Genomic DNA, 24,768 nt, shown 5'->3' on the forward strand with positions numbered 1-24,768 from the left:
TACTGAGCATGGTAGCTGCATGCAGTAAAGTTACACTCTCTTTAAAATAAGATTTTAGACAGAATGTGCTGTCAGCTCATCAGAGATGTTTCAGTAGACAGGAAGAAATTAAACAATTTATTGCCATGATCACACTGGTGGTTCATTAATTCATTTATAGACTCTTTTTTTAAGTACCTATTATTCAACATGTAATTGTGTAGCTTAAACCCGATCCAGCCCAAACTTTACAATTACATGGAGAGTAAAACAAGTCATCACAAAACCCTAATGTATCTTTCTGTGGACGAGCACACATAGACTGATCATCAATAAGAACACTTTCCTCTTGGATTCCACTCTCTGGGGTTAGTTCCTGAACTGTCAAAAGTCGTTTTCATTATGTGGATGACCTCACGTGCCATATGAAGTGTGAGGAGAACACTACAGTGTGTCTTCAACTGCATCTAGAGGGTAGGTGTGATTAGAAAGAGTGAGCGCAAGATGACCCTGGATGTGAATCGTGGCTCAGCAGCGGATTTGCACTGTCGTCTTGAGCAATTCACTGATTACCTCTGAACTTTAGTTTCTGTATCTGTAACATGGAGTCATAGTAACTACTATGCATGATGGTTCTAAATATTAAATATATACATAGTATGTCTGGTACAGTGCCTATACTATCACCACAGTAAGTAGTATTCTGGTTTTCTTTTTTCTCCTCTTCCTTTTTAGTTATTTTTTATTGCAGTCTCATTTTTCTGTATTTCTCACTATTCTTTCTCTTCTCTGGCACAATTATGCTGCCACCTTTGAAAACTCTCCATGCCCCCCTTCTTTCTCTTTTTTTATTTTAAATTAATCCATATAATTGATTCATATAGAGATTGAAGTTTTTTGTAATGTCATTCTTTGTGACTGACAATTTAGATGCTGTGAATAAATTTGACTAATTGTGAGTGACAATGGGGGAGAACCGGTTGCCCATATGCCTCACTGTGGCAATAAAGACAGGAGGGTTTCACGTTGTCAGTGGCCCAGCTCAGCTCCATTATTGATGACATTCGCTCTTTAGAAAACAATAGGAAACATACTACTAATTTTAAAAATATTGTCAAAAGACACTGTAACGCAGCTTCTGCTTATGATGCCTAAGAGTGCCTACAGAAAAGCAAATCCTGGTACAGAAAAAGAAAAAAAAAAAAAATATATATATATATATATATTTCTGTTCTTCCTTTTGCAGGGGTGGTTTAGCCCTGGCCAAGTCTTTGTGCTGGATGAGTACTGTGCCCGTTATGGCGTGAGGGGCTGTTACAGACACCTCTGCTACCTTACAGAACTGATGGAGCATTCAGAAAACGGTGCTGTCATTGACCCAACCCTGCTTCATTACAGCTTTGCGTTCTGCGCCTCTCATGTGCATGGCAACAGGTATTTTTACTTGCAAACACACAGTGAAATGTGGAGGGGTGACTTGGGAAGAGAGAAAAATGCTATTATCACCTAGTTACTTTTAAATAGCAAACGCTTCTTGCAAGAGGAAAAAAAAAACCCCACAAAGGAAAAATGTACATCAATATGCCAGTGATTTAGGTGGGCTGCACTTTATGTTTCTTTTTGCCATTAAAGCCACTTGAAACAGAGAGAGAGAGAATCTATGAGATTAGAAGTCGCCTTTTAGTTCTTATGTACCACCTAGTATTAGGGTCTGCCCAGCTTAAGTGTCATCTGTATTTCTGTTGTAATGCATGTGGATGTCTGGGTAGGGTTTGTTGACAGGTTTGTGTGTACCTAATGATCCTTACTTTTCCGCTGTGGAACAAATGTTCATCGATAAAGCAAGATAAGTACTGGGTTTATGTAGAGTCTCTTCCCAGCCCCTTCCCTAATCCACACTTGAGGGACAAGTATCCCCTTTTAGCACTCTAAGCCAGTGACCTCACCTCTTGTTTTACCAAAAGGGCAAAATATCACCTAATGCAGGCTCCTGCAACGATGCATCTCTGACCTTAAAAATCTCTCCAGCTTGCTCCCTCTCTCCTCCCAATCTTGTTCCAGGGAATCTTCGCTAGGTGGGGCTCCTCCCATAAAGGACATACCCTTTATATGTAACGGGTGTACCTTGCCTCACCCGTTATTCCATCTCCCCCTCTTTGTATTTCCTTTCTTCCCACAAGCCTAAGCTTCATCTAGCCGCACCAACATAACAGAGCGGTAATACTTGCTAACTAGGTGAGGTAGGGCAAGTTTCTGCATCGAGTTCTGTCTCTATTTCTCCATCTGTAAGAAAGATAGCATCTCTCTCAAATCATAAGTTGTGATAGGGATTAAATGCATTTGTGTGTATCAAGCACTTAGAACAGTGCCTGGCTTGTGAGTGGTCCAAAAAATGTGAAGGGATAGTTTACATTGTCTTAAGTACTATTATCCCATCAAGCTACCTCTCCATGGTACTCTTTCTCCTCCCCACCAAACTCCTCTCACCATTTCCCCCATCAGGCCCCCAGCTCCGCACTTGCCGGTGAGGCTGCTTGAAATGGATTGCCTTCTCCAGCTCCACCCTCCTTACTCTCATGGGAGAGTTGACGCTGTGGAATATCCAAGTCCCCGTGCTTCTGTAAATGCTTCTCATTTCCCTGATGCAGCTATCCCAGCGCTCCTCTTTTTATTCTATCATCTTCATTGTTTTTTGGCCGTCTCTTTGCTCATAGTCCGTGTTTCTCCAGACCCCAAGTGTGGCATTTTCTCACGTCTGTTCTTGAACTTGCTGTCTTCTTTCTGAGAATTTTTTTCTACTTGAGTGAAAAATTCTGTGTTGGTGAGATCTTGCCACTTTCCACAGCTTCAAGTATGACCTCTCTTCATACAGATCATTCCCACCCAATTATTCTCCTAAGCCACAGATCTCTGTCTACAACTGGCAGCTTGAATCTTCTGCTGATGCCTCAAGCTCTCCACGTTTAAAACTAAATCCATCATCTCACGAAACCCGCTCCTATACCTCTCTGAGCTCCTAGCAGAGTGCCTGACAAGAAGTAACAGTCAGGCACAAAGTAAGTGTTCAGTAAATACTTGATGAATGAATGAATGACTTTGTTATTTGTATTAATATCACTTCCAGTCATGGCCATTCATCTTCCATTTATCTTTCCCTTTTACCTCCTAGACCCATTTTGTTGCCAATGTCAATATTCTGTCTTTACAGTACTCCTCAGATTTGTCTTTTAGCATTTCCGTTGTGTCTACCCTAATTCTGGCCTTTATTTTTTCTTGCTTATCTACCTTCATTCATCTCTCTACTGCTTTTTCCTCCCCACATTAGTCTAGCAATCACCTTTAAAATTACAGGCTAACTTTTACCATACTCCTTTGCAAAAGCCTTTGGTGATTCTCGTTTCATTAACAAATTAAAAATAAATTACAAGTATCGGGTTTTTCCAATATCATCATGTTCTGTCTACCTCATTTGAACTCCCGGTATTCTTCATTGCATAATCTTTACCCCAGACAACCTGTTTATCCTCCTTGTAAGGTTTCTTTTTTTAAAGTTTTTTGTTTTTTTTTTTTTTTTTTTTTTTTTTTTTTTTTTGCTGTGCCCAGGCCTCTCACTGTTGTGGCCCCTCCCGTTGCGGAGCACAGGCTCCGGATGTGCAGGCTCAGCGGCCATGGCTCACGGTCTTCCCAGACCGGGGCACGAACCCGTGTCCCCTGCATCGGCAGGCAGACTCCCAAGCACTGCGCCACCAGGGAAGCCCCTTTTTTCAAGTTTTTAAACAGTCAGATATCACAAAATTCCTCTAAGAAGACTTCTGTTAACTCAAACAAACACTACAAACCTTTTACCTGTAGTTATAAACTTTATCATGTATATTTGTATGCACACACACACTCGCACACGTGCACGCCTGCTTCTGCTGCACTAGATCATATTTTAAAAGCAAAGACTACTTTTCATTCCCCTATTATCCTCTGTAAACCTTAACACAGTGCCTTGCATATTGTGGGTATAGAATAAGTACTTGCCGAAGTCCCCACTGCTGCCTTTTCTCATCCTACAATAAAATAAGACCGATCCTAATCTCAGAATCTCTTCAGACTTTCACCTCATTATGGAACTCAGCCTTACTTGGAAATTAGGGGAATGTTACAGAGTTTAGTCGCTTTTCCTATTACCCCAAGCTAAACCCTCCACACTCAGCATACTTTGTGGGGGGGGATAGCTGTTGGGTGAGGTGGCAGGGCAAGCAGGGGAGAATAACCAGATGGCTAACCTTTGATAGTCAAAGTGAGGGGCTGTTGTACAATAGTAGAAACTGTCTCTTATCTCTCTGGACACTGTCTTAATTCTTCCTGACCAATGGATATCAAAAGCTCGGCCCCGCCTTGTTAGGCAGCACTCTGAAATGCAAGAGGGTAAGAAGGTTACAGTGGAACAGACAAACCCAGAGAGCCCTGTATGATCAGATTATTTTAGTCATTAACACAGAAAGGTAAAATTAAATTGAGAACATTAAGTGGAAAATTCAGCTTATGTGCCCCCAAAATGTATGTGTTTGAGACACATTTTAATGGAAAGTTACTGAGGCCATTGGGAGCTGCTGCCACCACCTGGGAGGCAGCCTGATTTGAACCTGTGGGTTGCCATAGTTACTTCTATTCTGTAAAGTATTGTTTTCCTTATGATGGTACACTGTAAAATACAATGTAAGGTATGTTTATACGTTCGTGCATATATTATACTTAATATTACACATTAAATTCATTTTCCAGGTTAAAGTATATACCTATGAAGTTATCTCTGGGTGGTGCTTTAGAATAGAAATTTGAGTCAGTCTCTGATTCAGCATTTAGGTCATATGTAACTTAAGAAAAAAAGAAAGGAAGGAGTATAGGTTTTAGGGAAATTTGAACCTCAGTTAGGGTAGAAATATTCCAAGATAACCCAAAAGGCATAATGTTTCCTATAATGTTTAGAATCTAACAGATGTCACTCGGAGATGTCGTGCTGTCTCAATGAAAGAATTAAAAGAGGCAAAAGATCTCTACTTGCATCTTGCCTCTGAAATTTGCACGCTGACCCACGTTGGGCAAATCACTTAACATTTCTGAAATGGGCATTCTTATATGGAAAAGGGGAAATATTAAGGTGAAGGTCCTGGATAATTATAAAATACTCTATCAGTATTGATTAGTCATTATTCTAGTATGTTTCCCTTTGTCAGCCAGCCGCAAGCATGTAAGTTGTAAGAGGAGGAAAAACGTGAAAAATAGGTAGTTGCTCAGTGGAAATATTTCAGTGTGTAAATAATTATATTCTTAATTTCTTTGCTAATAGAATATTCTGGGTTTTAGCAACCTCCCTCTGTGAAAATAAGCTTCTCTCTTCCCTGTCTGTGGCATCTGATATTTATACAGGCTTCCGTTAAAAATACTGTCAATGTCAAGTCTGACTTTTCTACAGTGTTTGCCGTATTCTCTTGTTAAGATCACCTTTCCATCTGTCAAGACACACACTCAAAGAGTCGTTTTGCTCATTACCTGAACCGCCTCTGTCAAAACTTCAAAAGAAAAGAAGACTGCCTTTTGTTATGGATGGACACGAAGGACAGCAGTGCTGTCTGGATCTGAACCGTTTCCAGGAGCCCATCGTGTCACATGGCGCTGAGCGCGCTTAGGCGTGTGCCTTCCCTGCAGACACAGCATCTCTGAATAGCACTCTGAGTGTTTCAGGAGTAAAAGAATAGAGTTAAACAGAAAAGGTCTGGCTGGTACTAAGACCAAGGAAGAAAGAGAAAAGTGAGTCAAGGACAGAAACGGACCCGCTCGTGCAGGATGCTAGCCACGGACGGCCGTGAAGAACACAGCCCAGCACTCAGCGTTAGCGCAGCTCAGGACTGTCAGTGAGGAGAAAAGAGACTTTCAGAGACGATACCTGTAGGGCAAAGTTCCAGGTTGATGTGCATGGTTAGACATCTTGGTTTTGTGAGTCAGGCTGATGGTGGAGAAACTAAAGCAGCAACACAAAATGGCTTTTATGTCACTGTTTAATGTAAGGGATGCAGTGGAGTCGCTGACTCTTGTACGGTCTAGCAGGGCCATCCTAGAGCTGCTACACACCCGGCAAAGACCAGCTCAGCTGTGCGAGCTTTCGAGTACAGGGTACCGGGAGTACAACGTGACTATAATTTATATGGAAAGTAATCCCTACTTGCTGTGGATTCCAGATCATATCACAGAGTAATAGGCAACCTTCATGGGAATCAGTCAAATCATCATATCACAATACCTCCGTCTTCAGAGATCATAACATTTCCTCTTACCTATCACTTCAGAAATCATGCCTCAACTTCCTGCCTCTCATTTTGGAGACAAGGATGCATATTTTGAGTCACATCATAGAAGACTGCATCAAATAGGCTCATCAAGAATTTTCATTACCAGTTCTTAATTCTAGTCTTTGATGTATGACTTAAGAGAAATTAAGTCTAGGTATCACACCCATTGTGAATCTAGAGACTCACTTCTGGGACAGGGGAGCAACCAGATAAAATGTCATCACAAGGTGAAATTTACACGGTGTGGCTAACCTGACAGATTTTATCCCAGGTGATATGTGTGCAGAGGTGGAAGAGATAAGTTACCAATGAGGGCCTTTTAAATATACACTGAGGAACCATTTTTGATTCTATCAGAAACTATAGTACAATCAAAATCCGCCTCAATCAAACTTTCAAACAGAAATATCTACCCCTAGTCAAGCTGGAATTCAATACTAAAGATAATTATGCTCTTTAAAACAAGGCAAAAACAGAAAGTGAGCGATGTGGGTAGAGACTTACTAAGTTGGAAATAGCACGGAGCTAGGAGTCAACACAACTGTCTTCCTGCCGAGGTTCCCCCACTTTTGAGCTATTTCATTTGGAGCAGTTGGTCCTGAGCCTCAGTTTCCCAACCCGTTTCTTGTGAGTAATATCATCGATGCTGCCTACCTGATGAGGTTCCTGAATAGGTCAAATACGATTATGTAAGCACTTTGTAAATGATAAAAATATCACGTAAATATCAAGCAGTGACATTTTACATATGGTATGGTAGTTAAATAAGCTTTGGGGAATTGCTCTGTAAAAGACTGACAGTGCAAAGGTGAACTTGATAGTGGTGTTACTGCAGCACAATTTACACAAGTCTCAAGCAGGAAGATGAGACTGGAAAAGCATTGAATAAGTGCCTCACTTCAACTACCACCCATAAGCATTAGAAGGAGCCATGGGGAGGTTCTGGGATCACCCCCCTTCCGTCCCAGCCCCTCGTGTTGCTGGAAAGCATTGTGGGCCTAATGGGGCAGCAGCATAGACACAGCCAGAAGCAGGAAGCAGTAAGGAAGTTGCCAGGCTGCAAGTTGGAGGGAACGGTTCCTAAGGTCACCTAGTCAATTTTCTCTCTTTTCCCTCCACACCATTCATGCACAGCAAGCAACTCCTGTTTTTTTTCTGAAACAATGCACAAAAGAGCCTACTGAAGGTAAATCACTGAGGAAGAGATAAAGCAAAGGGATTTTTCAGTATGACTTTGAATATAGATCAAGTTAAAATCGAACAGAAGCAAGAGCTACTTTTCTGGTGTAGCTTTTCTGAAGCTTGGGACCTTTAAAGCCTCTTAGCATCTAAAGTGTGGAAAGGAATTTGGGGGTCTTGCATTGGATCTCCATGTAGTTTTCCAACATACTAAAATTTTTAAAGAACGCAGTATGTGATGCTGTTGCATAAAAACAATCAAACAAAACCCAAAAGCTATATATATACATCTGAACCATTTACCATTACTGTTGCCAGTCAGTTTGGTACTTTTAGATCTGTGTTGATCTAAACAGACACAAGATTGGCCTATTATTTTTCCTTCTCATACTGTTTTTGTCAGGATTTGGTATCCAAGGTATTGTAGCCATATAAAATGAGTTGGGGAGCTTTCCCACTTGTTCTGTTTGAGATTTGAAAGGTTTATCAGTAACCCATTTTTAAAACCATCTGGGAGAGGTACAAACCACTAGGTATAAAATAAACAAGATATAAGTATATAACGTATAACAGCAAGAATATAGTCAATATTTTATAATAACTTTAAATGGAGTATTATCCATAAAAACATCAAATCAGTATATTGTACACCTGGGACTAATATAATATTATAAATCAATTATACATCAATATAAAGAAAGAAAGAAATATTTTTCCTATTCCAAAAAATAAAAGTTACATCAAAAAATAGGAAAACAAAACCATCTGGCCTTAGGGACCTATTTGTGAAAAGATTTTTAACCACTGCATCAGTTTATTTTATAAAGAACTATCAGGTTTTCCATTTATTTCCTGAGTGAATTTTGTCAGGTTATGATTTTCTGGGAAATAGTGCATTTCATCAGAGTTTTCAAATGCATTGATATTAAGTTATTGAAATTGTTCTTTTTATGCTTTTTTTCCTGCCTATAAATATCTTCCCTTTGCATTCTAATAGTGTTTATTTTTACCTTCTCTCTCTCTTTCCCCGTCAATCCATCTTATCAGAAGTTTGCGAAATTTATTGGTCTTTCCAAAGAAGCAGTTTTTGGCTTGGTTGAACTCTATTGCTTCTATGTTTTCCATTTCATTAATTTTTTGAAAAAATAAACTTTTTGATTTTAGAATAATTTTAGATATACAGAAAAATTGCAAAGATGGTACAGAGAGTTTCTGTATTTCAGTTTAATGTTACATACATAATAATGTCATACATTCCTATAGCACATTTGTCAAAACTAGAAGACCAATATTGGCACATTACTCTTAACTAACCATGAGGCCTTATTTGGATTTCACCAGTCCATTGGGGTATTTTGTTGTTGTTGTTTCTTTTTTTTTTAATGTCCTTTTTTCTTTTCCAAGGTCCAACTCAGGATACCACATTACATTCAGTCCTCAAGTCTCTTCTGATCTGTGGCAGTTTCTCAGTCTCTCCTCCTTGTTTTTCATGACCTTGACAGTTTAGAGGAGTACTGGCCAAATATTTTGTCAAAGGTCCCTCAATTTGGGTTTCTCTGACATTCTCACTGATAGACTGGGGCTACCGGTTTTTGAAGAAATGAAATACCCTCTCATCTCATCCTTTCTGGGAGCACATGATATCTACAAGACATAGCTGGTCATGTTAACCTTGATCGCTTAGTTAAGGTAGTGTTTGCCAGCTTTCTCCACTGTAAAGATATTGTTTTGCTGTCTCCATGTGCTATTTTTTGGATGTAGGTCACTAAGTTCAACTCATACTCAAGAAGAGAGGGGAATTAAACCCTGCTTCCTGGAGGGAGGACTAGCTACATATAGTAAATTGGAATTCTTCTGCAATGAAGATTTGTCTCTTGTCCCCTGTGTATTTAGTCAACCACTTGTTTATATCAATATGGATTCATGTATAGTTACTTTGTACTTTGGGTTATAATCCAATACTACTTTGTTTTGTTGCTCAAATTGTTCCAGCTTTAGCCGTTGAGAGCTCTTTCGGACAGACTCCCTTTGGTGTGTTTTTTTGAGCACTTTCTTACTCTCTGGTACTAAAACATGCTTTTAGTTCATATTGTTTTTTCCCTGCCTCAGCCCTAGAATCAGACATTTCTCCAAAGATCCCTGATACCTTTTCTTAGAGAATGGTATAGAGAAACCAAGATCAGGATGATGGATATGCTCATTGCTATTGGGATGCCATTGCTTCCAGGCCCTCTGAGTGGACACAGCTAGGTGATATGTATGTATGTATGTATACTAACCCATGAGTTCATGCTGATGTCTCCACCTCTAGTCCAATACCACAAAGCTCATATTAGCCACCCTCTCTTGCTTATTCGTAACTTCTCTCTTCAACAGTGAGAAATCTGGCTTCCACCATCCCATCCATTTACTTATTTGTTCAGCCCCAGTCTACATGTAAAGCAGTTTCAGAATTTGCCAACTAGAGTACACTGTGTACAGGGCCTTTAGTTATTGGCCTTAGAGTTTCCAATCAAAAATGTTTTCTGGGCTTCCCTGATGGCGCAGTGGTTGAGAGTCCACCTGCCAATGCAGGGGACACGGGTTCGTGCCCCGGTCTGGGAAGATCCCACATGCCGCGGAGTGGCTGGGCCCGTGAGCCATGGCTGCTAAGCCTGCGCGTCCAGAGCCTGTGCTCCGCAACGGGAGAGGCCACAACAGTGAGAGGCCCGCGTACCGCAAAAAAAAAAAAAAAAAAGTTTTCCAAAGTTCAATATGACACCTTCTTTTTTCCCCCACTCTGTTTAATGAGGTTATGTCATACAATACAGTTAGAGCCACTTGCACAATATGCATTCCATCCTGGGATCCCTCAGCGTCCTAGTTGATATAGAATTTTTTTTCTTCTTTAAGCTTGTGTACAGTAAAGTTCACTCTTTTTGCTACACAGTTCTTATAGTTCTGTGGGTTTTGACAAATGCATAGAGTCATATATTCACCACCTTAGTGCTAGTTCTGTCACCCTAAAAGTTCCCCTGTGTGCCCCCTTTTGTAGTCAACCATTTCATTACACTTTGTCTTTGATTTTATTATTCCATCCTTCTACTTCCTAGGATTATTTTTTCTACCTTCCTGAATTAGCTGTTTAACTCATTACTAATCATCTTTTCTTCTTTTCTAAAATAAGTATTTAAGGTTAAATTTCCACTAAGTACTGCTTTTGCTACATATATGCATTTTGATAATGTATTTGATTCAGATTCACTCTAAGTAATTCTAACTTCCCATTATAATTTCTTCTTAGACACAGGATTGTTTGTAAGTATATTTTAGAATTTCTAGGAAAGTGAATTTTTTGGGGTTATATTCTTGAAAATTGATTTCTAACTTAATTTCTTTGTATTCAGAGAATGTGATCTGTATGATACTGATTCTTCATAACTTGAGACTTCTTTATGTCCAGTTATGTGTTAAATATTGTAAATGTTTCATGTCATTTGAAAAAATATGTACATTCTGTAGCTTGGTAGGGCAAGCAGGAGTTTTGTGGTTCAAATCTTCTAAACTCTTACTGGTTTTTTGTCTGTTTGATCTGTGGGGTTATGACCAAGGTGAATGGAAAGCTGCCACTGCAGTGGTGTTTTCTTCCTCTACTTCTGCAAAATTTTGCTTTTGAGACTGTTTATTAGGTGTATTCAAGTTCAAAAATTATTAAATATTCCTGGTGAATGGAAATTATTATTATGATTTAGTGACCCTTTTCATAATTAATAATGCATTTTACATTAAAGTTTATTTAGATGGTTATTAGTGTAGCCTTCTTTTGGCATTTGTCTGGTATATGTTTATTCTTACTTTTAATCTTTCTGTATTCTTGTGTCTTATAAATAGCACACTAGAAGGGTGAGCTGTGACAAAACGAGAGAGAGGCATGGACATATATACACTACCAAACGTAAGGTAGATAGCTAGTGGGAAGCAGCCGCAGCTGCATAGCACAGGGAGATCAGCTCAGTGCTTTGGGACCGCCTGGAGGGGTGGGATAGGGAGGGTGGGAGGGAGGGAGAGGCAAGAGGGAAGAGATATGGGGACATATGTATATGTATAAGTGATTCACTTTGTTATAAAGCAGAAACTAACACACCATTGTAAAGCAATTGTACCCAAATAAAGATTTAAAAAAAATAAATAAATAAATAGCACACTAGATTCTGATTTAATTATCCAATATAACAATTTCTGTTTTTTAATTAGTTTAGTCCATGTACAATTATCATGTGTATTGATATAAGTAAATTCATTTCTACCATTTTATTTTGGACTCTTTTTGGCTCATGTCTCTAAGCTTTTTGTTTCTTTCTTGCCTTCTTTTTGTTTCACCCAGTTTATTTTCTTTTTTTTCTCCTCATTTACATTTTTCACCTTTTGAAGATTTTACCATGTATGTAACTAAAATTTTAAATCTTATGCTAATCAGCAAATTTTCCCCTCCTTCTGAAAAGTGCAGAGACCTTAGAACACTTCCCTCCAGTCACCCGCTTCCTGGCTTACATGCTTATGTTATCTGGTATTTTAACTGTATCCTTATTTGTTTTCTAATCTTACACATTATACATTACTTTTATTATTTTATACTCAATACTTGCTTCAATTTAGAAATTACTTTTTTCCTAAAGTATATTCTTTGGAATTCCATATAATGGAATACCTATAGATAATGAATTTTGGAATTTCTTTGTTTCATTCACATTTTTGAAAGAAAATTTTGCTTGTTATACATTCTACGCTGACAGTTATTTTCTCTCAGAACTTTGCAGATAGTACTCCATTTTCTTCTGACTTCCTGGGTTAAGAAGGCTTCATTGCCATTCTTTTGAGGGAGATTTGATTTAACAGTTTTAGGATTATTTTGTTCTTTTGGGTTCACTGTTCAGTGTGGATTTCTTTTTAAATAATTCTGTTTGGGAATTCTGTGGCTTTCTGATCCATGTGCGCTGATATTGGGTAAGTACAAATTTCTTTGAATTTACCTTGATTGGGATATGAAGATCCATGTTTGTCATCAGTTCTGGAATATTGTAGTCTCTTTAAATATTGTCTCTCCTCCAATCTTGCTCTCTCAAACTGCAATTACCCATATATTAGGCATTTTATCTTCTGTATCTCCCAATGTCTCTAAAACATATTCTATCTACTTATTTCTCCAGCTGCATTCTATATAATATTTTTAGTTCTGTCTTCTATTTCAGGACTCAGCAGGCTTTTTCTATAAAGGGCTAGACAGTAAACATAATAACTATTTTGTACTTTGTGGGCTATATGGTCTGTCACAACTGCTTGACTCTTGCTGTATAGCAAAAGCAGCCAAATGGGCAGTATGTAAATGAATGAGTGTGGCTTGTGTTCTAATACAATTTGATTCACAAAGACAGGTGGTAGACTATCATTTGCTGGCCCTTGCTCTACTTCCACATTTCTCTCTTCAGCTATGACACCTGCTTTTTAACGTACTCATTGAATTGTTAATTTCAATTATTAAATTTTTTTCGTTCCAGAAATTCTCTTAGGTTCTTTTTTAAATCCATTTGGTAATTTCTGAGTAGCTCTCATTCCTTTCTTGGCTTTTATTTCCTTTTTTGTTTCCTTAGACCTTTTATAATTAGTTATTTTGTATTCTGATCATTGCAATAACTAAAATTTCTAGGTGTTTATATAGACCCATTGTTTCTGCTGATGTTTGTGCCATGGTCACCTGTTTGCTTATTCTGCTAGCAATTTTTGTAGTAAGCACGTATACTTGGATTAATCTGTGGAAATTCTACAAGGCCAGGGTTGAGAATGCTTGCTTCCCAAAAGGATTTGCTCTTGCTTTTACTTGGTGATAGGAGGTGCTACTGGAGCTGCTTTATTTTCCATCTTGGAGATTCCTCGATTGCATAGGTGGTACCCAGTTTAATGAGGTCAGGCAAGTGGTGCATATTCTCAAGAAAGACTCTTTTCACTCAGTCTATAGATGTTGTACAAACAGACCGATTTCCTTGTTTGTCCTCCTTTGCAAGGATATTGATTTTCTAGCCCATCCTTTCACTGATAGTATAGCCCATTCAAGTGTCCCATTTTTTGCAGGCATCTCAAGTTTAGCTGCCCATGCAGATTAGGTCTCTGAGCCCGTGGTGCATTCCCTTGAACAACACAGCTACAGAACCTCCTTGGAATCGACATTTGCCCTTAAGGCAGCCCTGGTGTTCACATGCACCCCTACTTTGATTTCAGCTCCTAATTCATTTTTATTTTCCTGCTCTTGGGAGAATTTTTTACTTTCTTATAAGTACAACATAACATGTAACTGTATTTGCTATAATTTACTCAGTGTTGAGGAGTTTTGTAGTGAAGCGGGACTTCTGGAGTATCACGTCAGTCTACTATAATAGGAGCAGAAATCACATGATAAAACTTGCATTTTGAGAAAAACATTTGGACATCTCAAAGGAGAACCTCCTGGGACTCTCTCCCTAACCCCTCTGCTTCAAGTGCCCCCTGGTTAACTGCTGCTCATCCATTGCATCTCAGCTTTAATATTCCCAAACTGAAACCTTACCTGAAATTCAAACTACATCAGAGCTTTGTACTTTCGCCCTTCTTAAATGTGTAATGTACACTTACTGTCTCACTTTTCTTTTCTATGCCTTTCCCTATTATAAATTCTATTAGGGAAGGAGTTATTTCTGTTGTGCTTGTATTGTATCCCCAGGACCTGGCCAGTACTCGATAAATATTTGTTGAGTAAGTAAATGAATGACATTGGACCATATGTTTACAAATTTTATAGGTGACATGTTGGGGCACTTCATAAATAGATCTCACAATTACGTGTTCTTCATGAGTTAAATGCAGTGAGTTTTATGGCCCGTGGAAAGACCCCATGTAACCAGCAAGATTGTGCCATTTTACAACATAGAAATTAATAAATTGAAACAATGAAATACCCTTTTTATATATAAAATTGAAAATGATTATAACACATGATAAAGACCACGGTTGATGAGGTTAGAGGGAAATTAATAATTTCACACACTGTGGGTCAGAGTATAAACTGGTAAGTGCTTTCTTAAGAAGCAGTTTTGTGATATGTATCAAATGCCTGAAAATGTCATCTCATTTGTCTTAGCTCAGGCTACCATAACAAAATACCATAGACTAGGTGGGTTAAACAACAGAAATTTATGTTCTAACAGTTCTGGAGACTAGAAGTCTGGGCGCCAGTGTGGTTGGGCTTTGAGGAGGACTCTTTTCCTAGCTTGTAAATGACTCCCTTCTCTCTGTGTTCTTACAGAAGAGAGAGAAAAAGATCTCACTCTTCCTCTTCTAACAAAGCCACCAATCCTATCAGATTGGTGTCCTAGCCCTATGACCCCATTCTACCTTAAGTACTTCCTAAAAGCCCTGTCTCCAAACACAGTAATATTGGGGGTTGGGACTTCAACATATGAACTTTTAGGGAAATACAGTTTGATCCATAGTACCATTTAACCTAACAATGTACTTTCAGGAATTTATCCCAAGGAAACAATCAGAGATGGGTTAAAAATATTTAGTGTAAGATTGGTTATCGCAGCAGTGTTTATGGTAGGAAAAAAATGGAAAAAGTCTAAATTTCTACTAATAGAATATTGGATTAATATATTATGGTGCTAAAGACTGTCATACAGAGTGAAGTTAGTCACAGAGTCACTCTATATGATATCATATAATATCGCTTATATGTGGAATCTAGAAAAATGGTACAGATGAACTTATTTGCAAAGCAGAAATAGAGACACAGATGTAGAGAACAAACAAATGGATACCAAGGTGGGAAGTGGGGGTGGGATGAGCTGGGAGATTGGGATTGACATATATACACTACTATGTATAAAATGGATAACTAATAAGAACCTACTGTATAGCACAAGGAACTCTACTCAGTGCTCTGTGGTGATATAAATGGGAAGGAAATCCACAAAAGAGGGGATATATGTATATGTATACATACTGTATACTGACTCACTTTGCTGTACGTCAGAAACTAACATAACATTGTAAAGCAGCTATACTCCAATATAAATTTTTTAAAAAAATACATGGTACGTCCATATAATGAAATATCATTCTTCCATTAAAAAGCATATATTAGAATATTTAAATGATGTGAGAAAATGTTTATACGTCATTAAAAGAATCAAATTATACATTAGAATGTGCAATATATGTATAGATTTATAGAAAGAAGGCTGGATTATATTTACAAAATGGTATTACCAGTTAGTTCTGATTGGGGCATTTAAGAAAACTTTTGTCTTTGTATTTTTCTGAATCCTCCTCCCAAATTATGATGTGTATATAGTTCTTTAATTTTTTAAAGAAGTTATTTTTTAAAATATTAGGCAGAGATGATACTTATATCAGAGAACACTATCAACCTTAATTCTCTTTATTTTTAAACTCCTCTTGATACTCTTCTTGGGTTCTAGAATTTTGTGCAATATTTTAGTTGGTTCCGGGAGAGGACAGTTACGAGACACCTTGATACCTGACCTTGACCTGTCTGTCCATCATTACTTCACCACAAAAACTAAGTCACAAGATCACTTACCTTCGTAGTGTCAGATTCCTGCCTTTTTTGTGTGTGGAATTATCTAAAACCTCCAAAGAAAATAGAATACAGTCGGGAATTCAAATATGGAAAGGATCAGGAGGGAGGAGGGTTTGGAAAAAGAGAATATGATTTTTAAATTTCGTTTCCGAGATATTTTCTCCTAGAAAATCTGTTTCTTCTATTTCAATGAATGTATAGGGGTAGAATTAATTTCTTCTTCTGGATATTTGAAAATTTCAGGGGAAGTAAAAGGACACTGATTATATATTATATGAGCATCCAAATGATACATCATTTTGTTTGAAACAATAGGAGGTGTTATAGATTTGAGAACAAAAATGAGAGATGATTGTTTTCTCCCTCATCTTCCACCATTTCTTATTTTCTTGTGTCCTGTGTCTTCCTCTGTTGTTGTTGTTTTTTTTAATTCTGTTCACAAATGGATATTGGTGGGAAATACACGAAGTGCAAAGTGACTTTTACCTGCTGTGCTGTAGGCAGAATTGACAATTCAGAAATACCACCCTCTAGGTGTCTCCCCCCTTCTCACTCTCTCTGGAGGAAGCTAAGATGTCATACATTCCTCATCAGAGAGGGCAGGTGAAAAGAAGCCTATAAGAAACTCAAAAGCACCATGAACTTTGTCATTTGCCCACTCATTGCTTGCAAAATATCTTTTACCACAAACCACCAAGCTGCCAGGACAAGCAAACCTACCTGAGGAGTTTGGGGAGGGAGGGAGTATGAGGCGGGAAAGTAAAGGAAATCTCATCAATTTACAGGACTTTTCTATATGTTAACTCCTGGTGTATTTATTCAACCCACAAACTTCCCAAGCACTCTGTTCCAGGCGGTATGTCCACTTCTAGAGATTATAAAGCAAAGGGCACATTTATCCTTCAAGTATCTAGAAGCTGTCCCACTGATAAAAGTGATTAAGAAAATAACCACAGAAGATGTTATAGTTTTCATTGAGTAATAGAACAAATGCTCATCAGCACTAAATAGTGCTTTTTAAGTGGGAATTGTAGGGAGATACCATGACTAAATAATTCGCGGATGTGCTGTTAAAGCAAATTAAACCCATTTTTTTACTGTCAGCCTTCTCAGACCTCACTGTTGCACTAAGAACCTCCAACGAGGTCTCATGATTCGTGGTGTTCAAAAAAAAAAAAGATACATGGGGTGTTTCACCCTTTTTGTTGGAGTGTGTCACAGAACCATTACTCCTTAAAGTATGTTGGCAGCCAGTAAATCGTCTTTACCTAAATTTACCCAGATGAAATGGATGTTAAACATGCCAGAATTAGTCTGTATTAGTCTTATGGGCCTCTGAAATGTTGTATGATACTGAAAAACACATGAACTGTCTACTCTCGAGCCAAGGGAAAGTGAAGTTACTGGGTTCGTCCACATCAGAACATTTAGGCAGATCCCCTCCTTGATATTTTCTCTTCTGCTCAAATACCCAACTCTGCAACACAGTTGTGTACTCTTCTCAGACCTTTCTTGAAATACAGTGAAATCACCATTTCCCTTCGTGGAAACTATTCTCTGAACTACCCCAAAAGCCATCAGAGATCACAGGAAATGGATGGATTAAACTGTGCGTCCCTCTTGTTCCCGAGTTGTCTTTTCAGAACATCTTCCTCACTTTAGAGCTTATGTTGTACTCATTACAGAAGGAATTGGTAATCATGACAAGATGTCACATATACAGAAAGGATTCTGTTTGCTTTAAAATACCTAATATGCCAGATTGATGAATAGCACAAATTATAAAATCCCTTAGTTCATGGAGGAATTGAGTAAAATTAATTTGTACAGGCCTTAATATGTATAGGAACTATTTTTTGGAGGAATCCGCCTTTCAGAAAAGGTGTTCTCTATGTGCGTGTGTGTGCGTGGGTGTGTGCATGTGCACACATGTGATGGTTTCTGTGAAAACAGAATATGACCCATAGGCAGATGTAAGATCAGTCTATTCAGTATGAATCAGTGGCAGAAAGTTGTGTTGTATGATCCTGTTTGTTAAGAATCTTTCAAGTATAATTAACATAGACACAACTGCATGTGGTGTTCAGTTGCTTATTATGTAATACCGGAAGGAAGTTCTGTGTCATAGCTCGTTTGACAGCATCTATAACTAAAAGAAGTGTAACCTGCTTTATAACTTGTTCATATCTTAAATTTATTTCACAGAACACTATTTTTATTAAAATCATGTAACTTCTGTAACTACAGGCCTCAGGAAAAAATGAAAATGTTAACTCTTGGTACATGAACATACACTTCCTTCCCGTTGGAACCGCTTTAACGTAATAATATAATAATATAGGCATAGAGTTAAACCCCAGTTAACATTCAAATCAGAAAACTGGTCTTCTTTGTTAGAATTTTAAATAACCACATTTTAACATCTTTTTATCAATGTCAAAGAGGCATTATTATTTTTGCTTTTACTATCTCAGGAAAACTATTCTTGAGATTAAAACCAGTTCATTTCATTAATAATTAAAATGGCAGGTAAACACTAAAAATTTTCTGCTAATTTTTTGTTAGAGATCGTTTTACCCAGAATTCTTAACTATAATTCCTGCTCTAGCTTGCTTTTCAAAAATTTTTCTCTTTTACCTACTGTTATATAATAAAAAGTTTCCAAATAATTCATGCCATATTAATACTAATAAGTAATAATATTATGTGATATTACTAGTTCATGAATTCTTATAATTGTATATAACTGATACTTTTTATTCTATATAGCACTCATTCATTTCTTTAGCATTTATATATTGAATATTAGCTGTATGCCAGCTACTGTTCTATGCACTAGGAGTACAGCACAAAGAGACAGACAATAAACAAATAAATATATCACATGTTGGACGATGGCAGTATATACAATGGCAAGTAATAAACAGGCCTGTGGAAGTGGGAGATAACACTCTTACACCAGGTGGTTAGAGATAATCTTGCTCATCCTGAGTCATGTCGGTAGAGATAAGAAGGAGGTGACCATACAAATTGTGAAACTTTTTGTTCTAGTTCTGTGAAAAATGCCAGTGGTAGTTTGATGGGGATTGTATTGAATCTGTAGATTGCTTTGGGTAGTACAGTCATTTTCACAATGTTGATTCTTCCAATCCAAGAACATGGTATATCTCTCCATCTATTTGTATCATCTTTAATTTCTTTCATCAGTGTCTTATAATTTTCTGCATACAGGTCGTTTGTCTCCTTAGGTAGGTTTATCCCTAGATATTTTATTCTTTTTGTTGCAGTGGTAAATGGGAGTGTTTTCTTGATTTCACTTTCAGATTTTTCATCACCAGTATATAGGAATGCCAGAGATTTCTGTGCATTAATTTTGTATCCTGCTACTTTACCAAATTCATTGATTAGCTCTAGTAGTTTTCTGGTGGCATCTTTAGGATTCTCTATGTATAGTATCATGTCATCTGCAAACAGTGACAGCTTTACTTCTTCTTTTCCGATTTGGATTCCTTTTATTTCCTTTTCTTCTCTGATTGCTGTGGCTAAAACTTCCAAAACTATGTTGAATAAGAGTGGTGAGAGTGGGCAACCTTGTCTTGTTCCTGACCTTAGTGGAAATGCTTTCAGTTTTTCACCATTGAGGATGATGTTGGCTGTGGGCTTGTCATATACGGCCTTTATTATATTGAGGAAAGTTCCCTCTACACCTACTTTCTGCAGGGTTTTTATCATAAATGGGTGTTGAATTTTGTCAAAAGCTTTCTCTGCATCTATTGAGATGATCATATGGTTTTTCGCCTCCAGTTTGTTAATATGGTGTATCACATTGATTGATTTGCGTATATTGAAGAATCCTTGCATTCCTGGGATAAACCCCACTTGAACATGGTGTATGATCCTTTTAATGTGCTGTTGGATTCTGTTTGCTAGTATTTTGTTGAGGATTTTTGCATCTATGTTCATCAGTGATATTGGCCTGTAGTTTTCTTTCTTTGTGACATCCTTGTCTGGTTTTGGTGTCAGGGTGATGGTGGCCTCCTAGAATGAGTTTGGGAGTGTTCCTCCCTCTGCTATACTTTGGAAGAGTTTGAGAAGGATAGGTGTTAGCTCTTCTCTAAATGTTTGATAGATTTCACCTGTGAAGCCATCTGGTCCTGGGCTTTTGTTTGTTGGAACATTTTTAGTCACAGTTTCAATTTCAGTGCTGTGGTTGGTCTGTTCATGTTTTCTCTTTCTTCTTGGTTCAGTCGGCAGACCCCGAATAGCCAAAGCAATCTTGAGAACGAAAAATGCAGCTGGAGGAATCAGGCTCCCTGACTTCACACTATACTACAAAGCTACAGTAATCAAGACAGTATGGTACTGGCACAAAAACAGAAAGGTAGATCAATGGAACAGGATAGAAAGCCCAGAGATAAACCCATGCAAATATGGTCACCTTATCTTTGATAAAGGAGGCAAGAATATACAGTGGAGAAAAGACAGCCTCTTCAATAAGTGGTGCTGGGAAAACCGGACAGTTACATGTAAAAGTATGAAATTAGAACACTCCCTAACATCGTACACAAAAATAAACTCAAAATGGATTAAAGACCTAAATGTAAGGCCAGACACTATCAAACTCTTAGAGAAAAACATAGGCAGAACACTCTATGACATAAATCATGGCAAGATCCTTTTTGACCCACCTCCTAGAGAAATGGAAATAAAAACAAAAATAAACAAATGGGACCTAATGTAACTTAAGAGCTTCTGCACAGCAAAGGAAACCATAAACAAGACCAAAAGACAACCTTCAGAATGGGAGAAAATATTTGCAAATGAAGCAACTGACAAAGGATTAGTCTCCAAAGTTTACAAGCAGCTCATGCAGCTCAATAACAAACAAACAAACAACTGAATCCAAAAATGGGCAGAAGACCTAAATAGACATTTCTCCAAAGAAGATATACAGATTGCCAACAAACACATAAAGAATGCTCAGCATCATTAATCATTAGAGAAATGCAAATCAAAACTACAATGAGATATCATCTCACACCGGTCAGAGTGGCCATCGTCAAAAAATCTAGAAACAATGAATGCTGGAGAGGGTGTGGAGAAAAGGGAACACTCTTGCACTGCTGGTGGGAATGTAAATTGATACAGCCACTATGGAGAACAGTATGGAGGTTCCTTAAAAAACTACAAATAGAACTACCGTATGACCCAGCAATGCCACTACTGGGCATATACCCTGAGAAAACCAAAATTCAAAAAGAGTCATGTACCAAAATGTTCATTGCAGCTCTATTTACAATAGCCAGGACATGGAAGCAACCTAAGTGTCCATCGACAGATGAATGGATAAAGAAGATGTGGCACATATATCCAATGGAATATTACTCAGCCATAAAAAGAAATGAAATTGAGTTACTTGTAGTGAGGTGGATGGACCTAGAGTCTGTCATACAGAGTGAAGTAAGTAAAAAAGAGAAAAACAAATTCCGTATGCTAGCACATATATATGGAATCTAAGAAGAATAAAATAAGGTCATGAAGAACCTAGGGGTAAGATGGGAATAAAGACACAGACCTACTAGAGAATGGACTTGAGGATATGGGGAGGGGGAAGGGTAAGCTGTGACAAAGAGAGTGGCATGGACATATTTACACTACCAAAAGTAAAATAGGTAGCTAGTGGGAAGCAGCCACATAGCACAGGGAGATCAGCTCGGTGCTTTGTGACCACCTAGAGGCATGGGATAGGGAGGTTGGGAGGGAGGGAGAGGCAAGAGGGAAGAGATATGGGAACATATGTCTTTGTATAACTGATTCACTTTGTTATAAAGCAGAAACTAACATACATTTGTAAAGCAATTGTACTCCAATAAAGATGTTAATAAATAAATAAATGAAAAGAAGGAAGTGAGTGAGCAAGCCATGTGTGTGCATAGGGAAAGGCTCCTGGGCAGTGGAAGCTGCACATGCAAAGGCCCTGAGGCAGAGCATGCTTCCTGTGTTTGAAGACTAGCTAGGAGACCAGCATGGCTAGAGTGGAGGACTTGCCATGAGGAGGCAGAGGAAATCAGAGTGGGCTTTGACTTTTACAATGAGTGTTAACACTACAGGGATATGACTCACACTTGAAAATGGCTCACAATAGCGTGTAGCCAACACTCTGACAAAGAAAAGTCTGGAGGAGAGAGCCACCAAGAAGGCTACAGCCATACTCGGGGAAGAGCTGATGATGACTGGAACCAGGGGAGCAGCAGATGTGGTCAAGGGTAGTCAAGTTCTGAATATGTTTTGAACATATAGCTGACAAATTAATTTATAAACTGAGCTTATAAAACTATTATACTTTGAATCTCTGTTACCCTGAGTCTACTAGGCAGATGTTCATCAAATGAAACTGGTTTAAATATCTCTCCAGGATTCTGCAAGTACCTATGTCGTAAGGCACGAAAGCGCAAATTTTAGGGTTTCCTTTGTTAGCGTCTCTTTTAACTGAATCACTGATTCAGTGGTAGGTATTTTAAACTGTATTGGTATTTAAGCTCTCTGCCTTATACAGGTAACATAGAAAATGTGTGATGTGAGGAAGTGTATTTAAAATAGTTCCACCATTGTTGCTTCTCAAATATAGCTTCCATTTTTTATTAGGGATTTTTCGTATTGTTCTTGATTTCCTGTTAAAACACAGAGGAAAGACAATAAGGCATGGGCACTGAGAGCCTCTGATTTGGAATGCAAGAGACCTAGATTCAAGTCCAGGCTCTGTCCTTATAAGCTGTGTGACCTTGGGGAAGTCACCTAACCTCCCTGAGGCTCACCAGACTCCTCTCTTGGGGACTAGAGAAAGGATTGCTGTGGGCATCCTATGTGATTATACATATAAAACAGAACAGTACGAGGCACGTTGATAATTGCTGTGTTTGTTTTAATAGCAACCATGACAAGGAGATATTGATGACACGGAAGTATTTGCATTTAGTAGGAAGAATAATTTTAGAAGGAGCTGTTACTTTTAGGCTTGACTGCAGCAAAGTTGCCATTTAGCCTCAATAATTTAGATACAGAAGGCCACTTCATATACCTAATATAGTCTGGTATACACATTAAAATAAAGATACGTGAATAAGGGAAAGCTCAAAGTATAAAATGTATTTAACCTGTCAGATGTATACATAATTTAGTAATAAGCTCAGTGAAGTGACAGCCCTTCACTGTGTATAACAGTCTTTATCTCAGTGAAAGTGACACGAGTGACATTCCCCCCGACTGACTTTTCTCGCTCTTCATTGACTGAACCCCTGGCCTCATTCAGTCAGGTAGGCGATGTGCCCCAGCGAAGTTTCATGTGACCCACCAATGTACTCTGTCACTGTGGATTACAATCTCCTTTGACAGTTGAAACAAACAGTAAAATTCACTCAAATATAATTGTGTGGCATCTGTCAGAGTGCAAGGCCAAAGGACCATGTCAATCATCAGAACAATAAAGAGAAGTTCTTTGCTCTTTTTCATCAAGTTTGCATAGGTGTATTTAGTGAATTGACCACTTGCAACTTTGTGGTATGGGATGTTTTGCTGTCTGTGTAATAGCATAATGTAGTTATAGTTCTTGTCTGCCCAAATTCCCAAATTAATGATTTGTATAGAACTATCCAATTCAACTTTTGTGATCATTGGCAATAGTTATGCTTAGGTTACAGTCTGGGTTTTGTGCTATTATTTGCTTGGTAGGAATTGACTTTGAAGTAATATGTGAAAAAAAATCCATTGTTAAATTATTCTAAAACATTGGGGTTAGTTCATAGTTCATTGCTCTAGAATTTAAAATCAGACTTTCTTTCCTCCTTCCTAAAAATTTTGAAAGACCAAATATTTTGCCCTTAGTTTTTCTGCAGTTAACGTTCAAACTGCATTCTGATAGATCAGAATGAAATGTAATTGTAAGTAGTATTTTCAAAGCATAAATTCAAGCAGGATGCAAGTTTCTGAAATAACAAATTATTTACTCTGCTTTAGAAAAAACTTCTCAGATTTAAATGATGGCTTTTTTTCTGGGAAAAATGATGCTTTGATATGAATAAAAGTCTTTAAGCCAGTATGATTCAGGTATAACTTTAGAATTAATTGCTTTTATCCTAACTGACTAGTTTACAAGCATCAAAAATGCACGCACACACACGTATAGATGTCTAAGTAAAAAACAGTGGGAACAGCAAATAAAAATCTTGTTGGGAAAGTTATTTTAAATACCCATTTTTTTCATAATCCTCACTTGTCCCTATTTTATACATAAACATTAAAATTAGTAAGTTCAAGTGATAAATCTTTGGAAATTAAAACAATCTTTAGAAAAATAAGTTAATTTGAGAAGATATGATTGGTGTTAAGAAATGCAAAAGATTCATTTTGTTGAAATATATAAATATTTAAAGTAAATGTGAAATTAATGTATCTTTTTCTCTGTTTTAACAGACAGTGAAATTCATATATTCAAAATTTTAGATGACTGCTATACTACCAGATACTTAAATTGATATAGAATAAATTCTGAATCCCTCTTAGATATATTTTATGGTTTCAATCCTAATCTTAGTAAAAGAAGGCTTCTGTTCAATCTTTGTTGCTACCTTTTTTTTTTTTTTTTGGCTGGGTTGGGGTTTTTTT

At 37.7% G+C, this 24,768-nt stretch overlaps 1 protein-coding gene across 1 annotated transcript in view; it reads left to right on the forward strand.

The window, feature by feature from the left end:
* CADPS2 (calcium dependent secretion activator 2) overlaps positions 1 to 24,768 on the forward strand; it is a 524,381-nt gene that overhangs the window by 360,862 nt on the left and 138,751 nt on the right. Inside the window, exon 14 of the mRNA XM_007471293.1 lies at positions 1,226 to 1,413. Coding sequence (XP_007471355.1) covers positions 1,226 to 1,413 — 188 coding nt within the window. The remainder of the gene's footprint in view (positions 1 to 1,225; positions 1,414 to 24,768) is intronic.

This window comes from Lipotes vexillifer, unplaced genomic scaffold (genome assembly GCF_000442215.2).
Source record: "Lipotes vexillifer unplaced genomic scaffold, Lipotes_vexillifer_v1.1 scaffold618, whole genome shotgun sequence".
Taxonomy (NCBI): domain Eukaryota; kingdom Metazoa; phylum Chordata; class Mammalia; order Artiodactyla; family Lipotidae; genus Lipotes; species Lipotes vexillifer.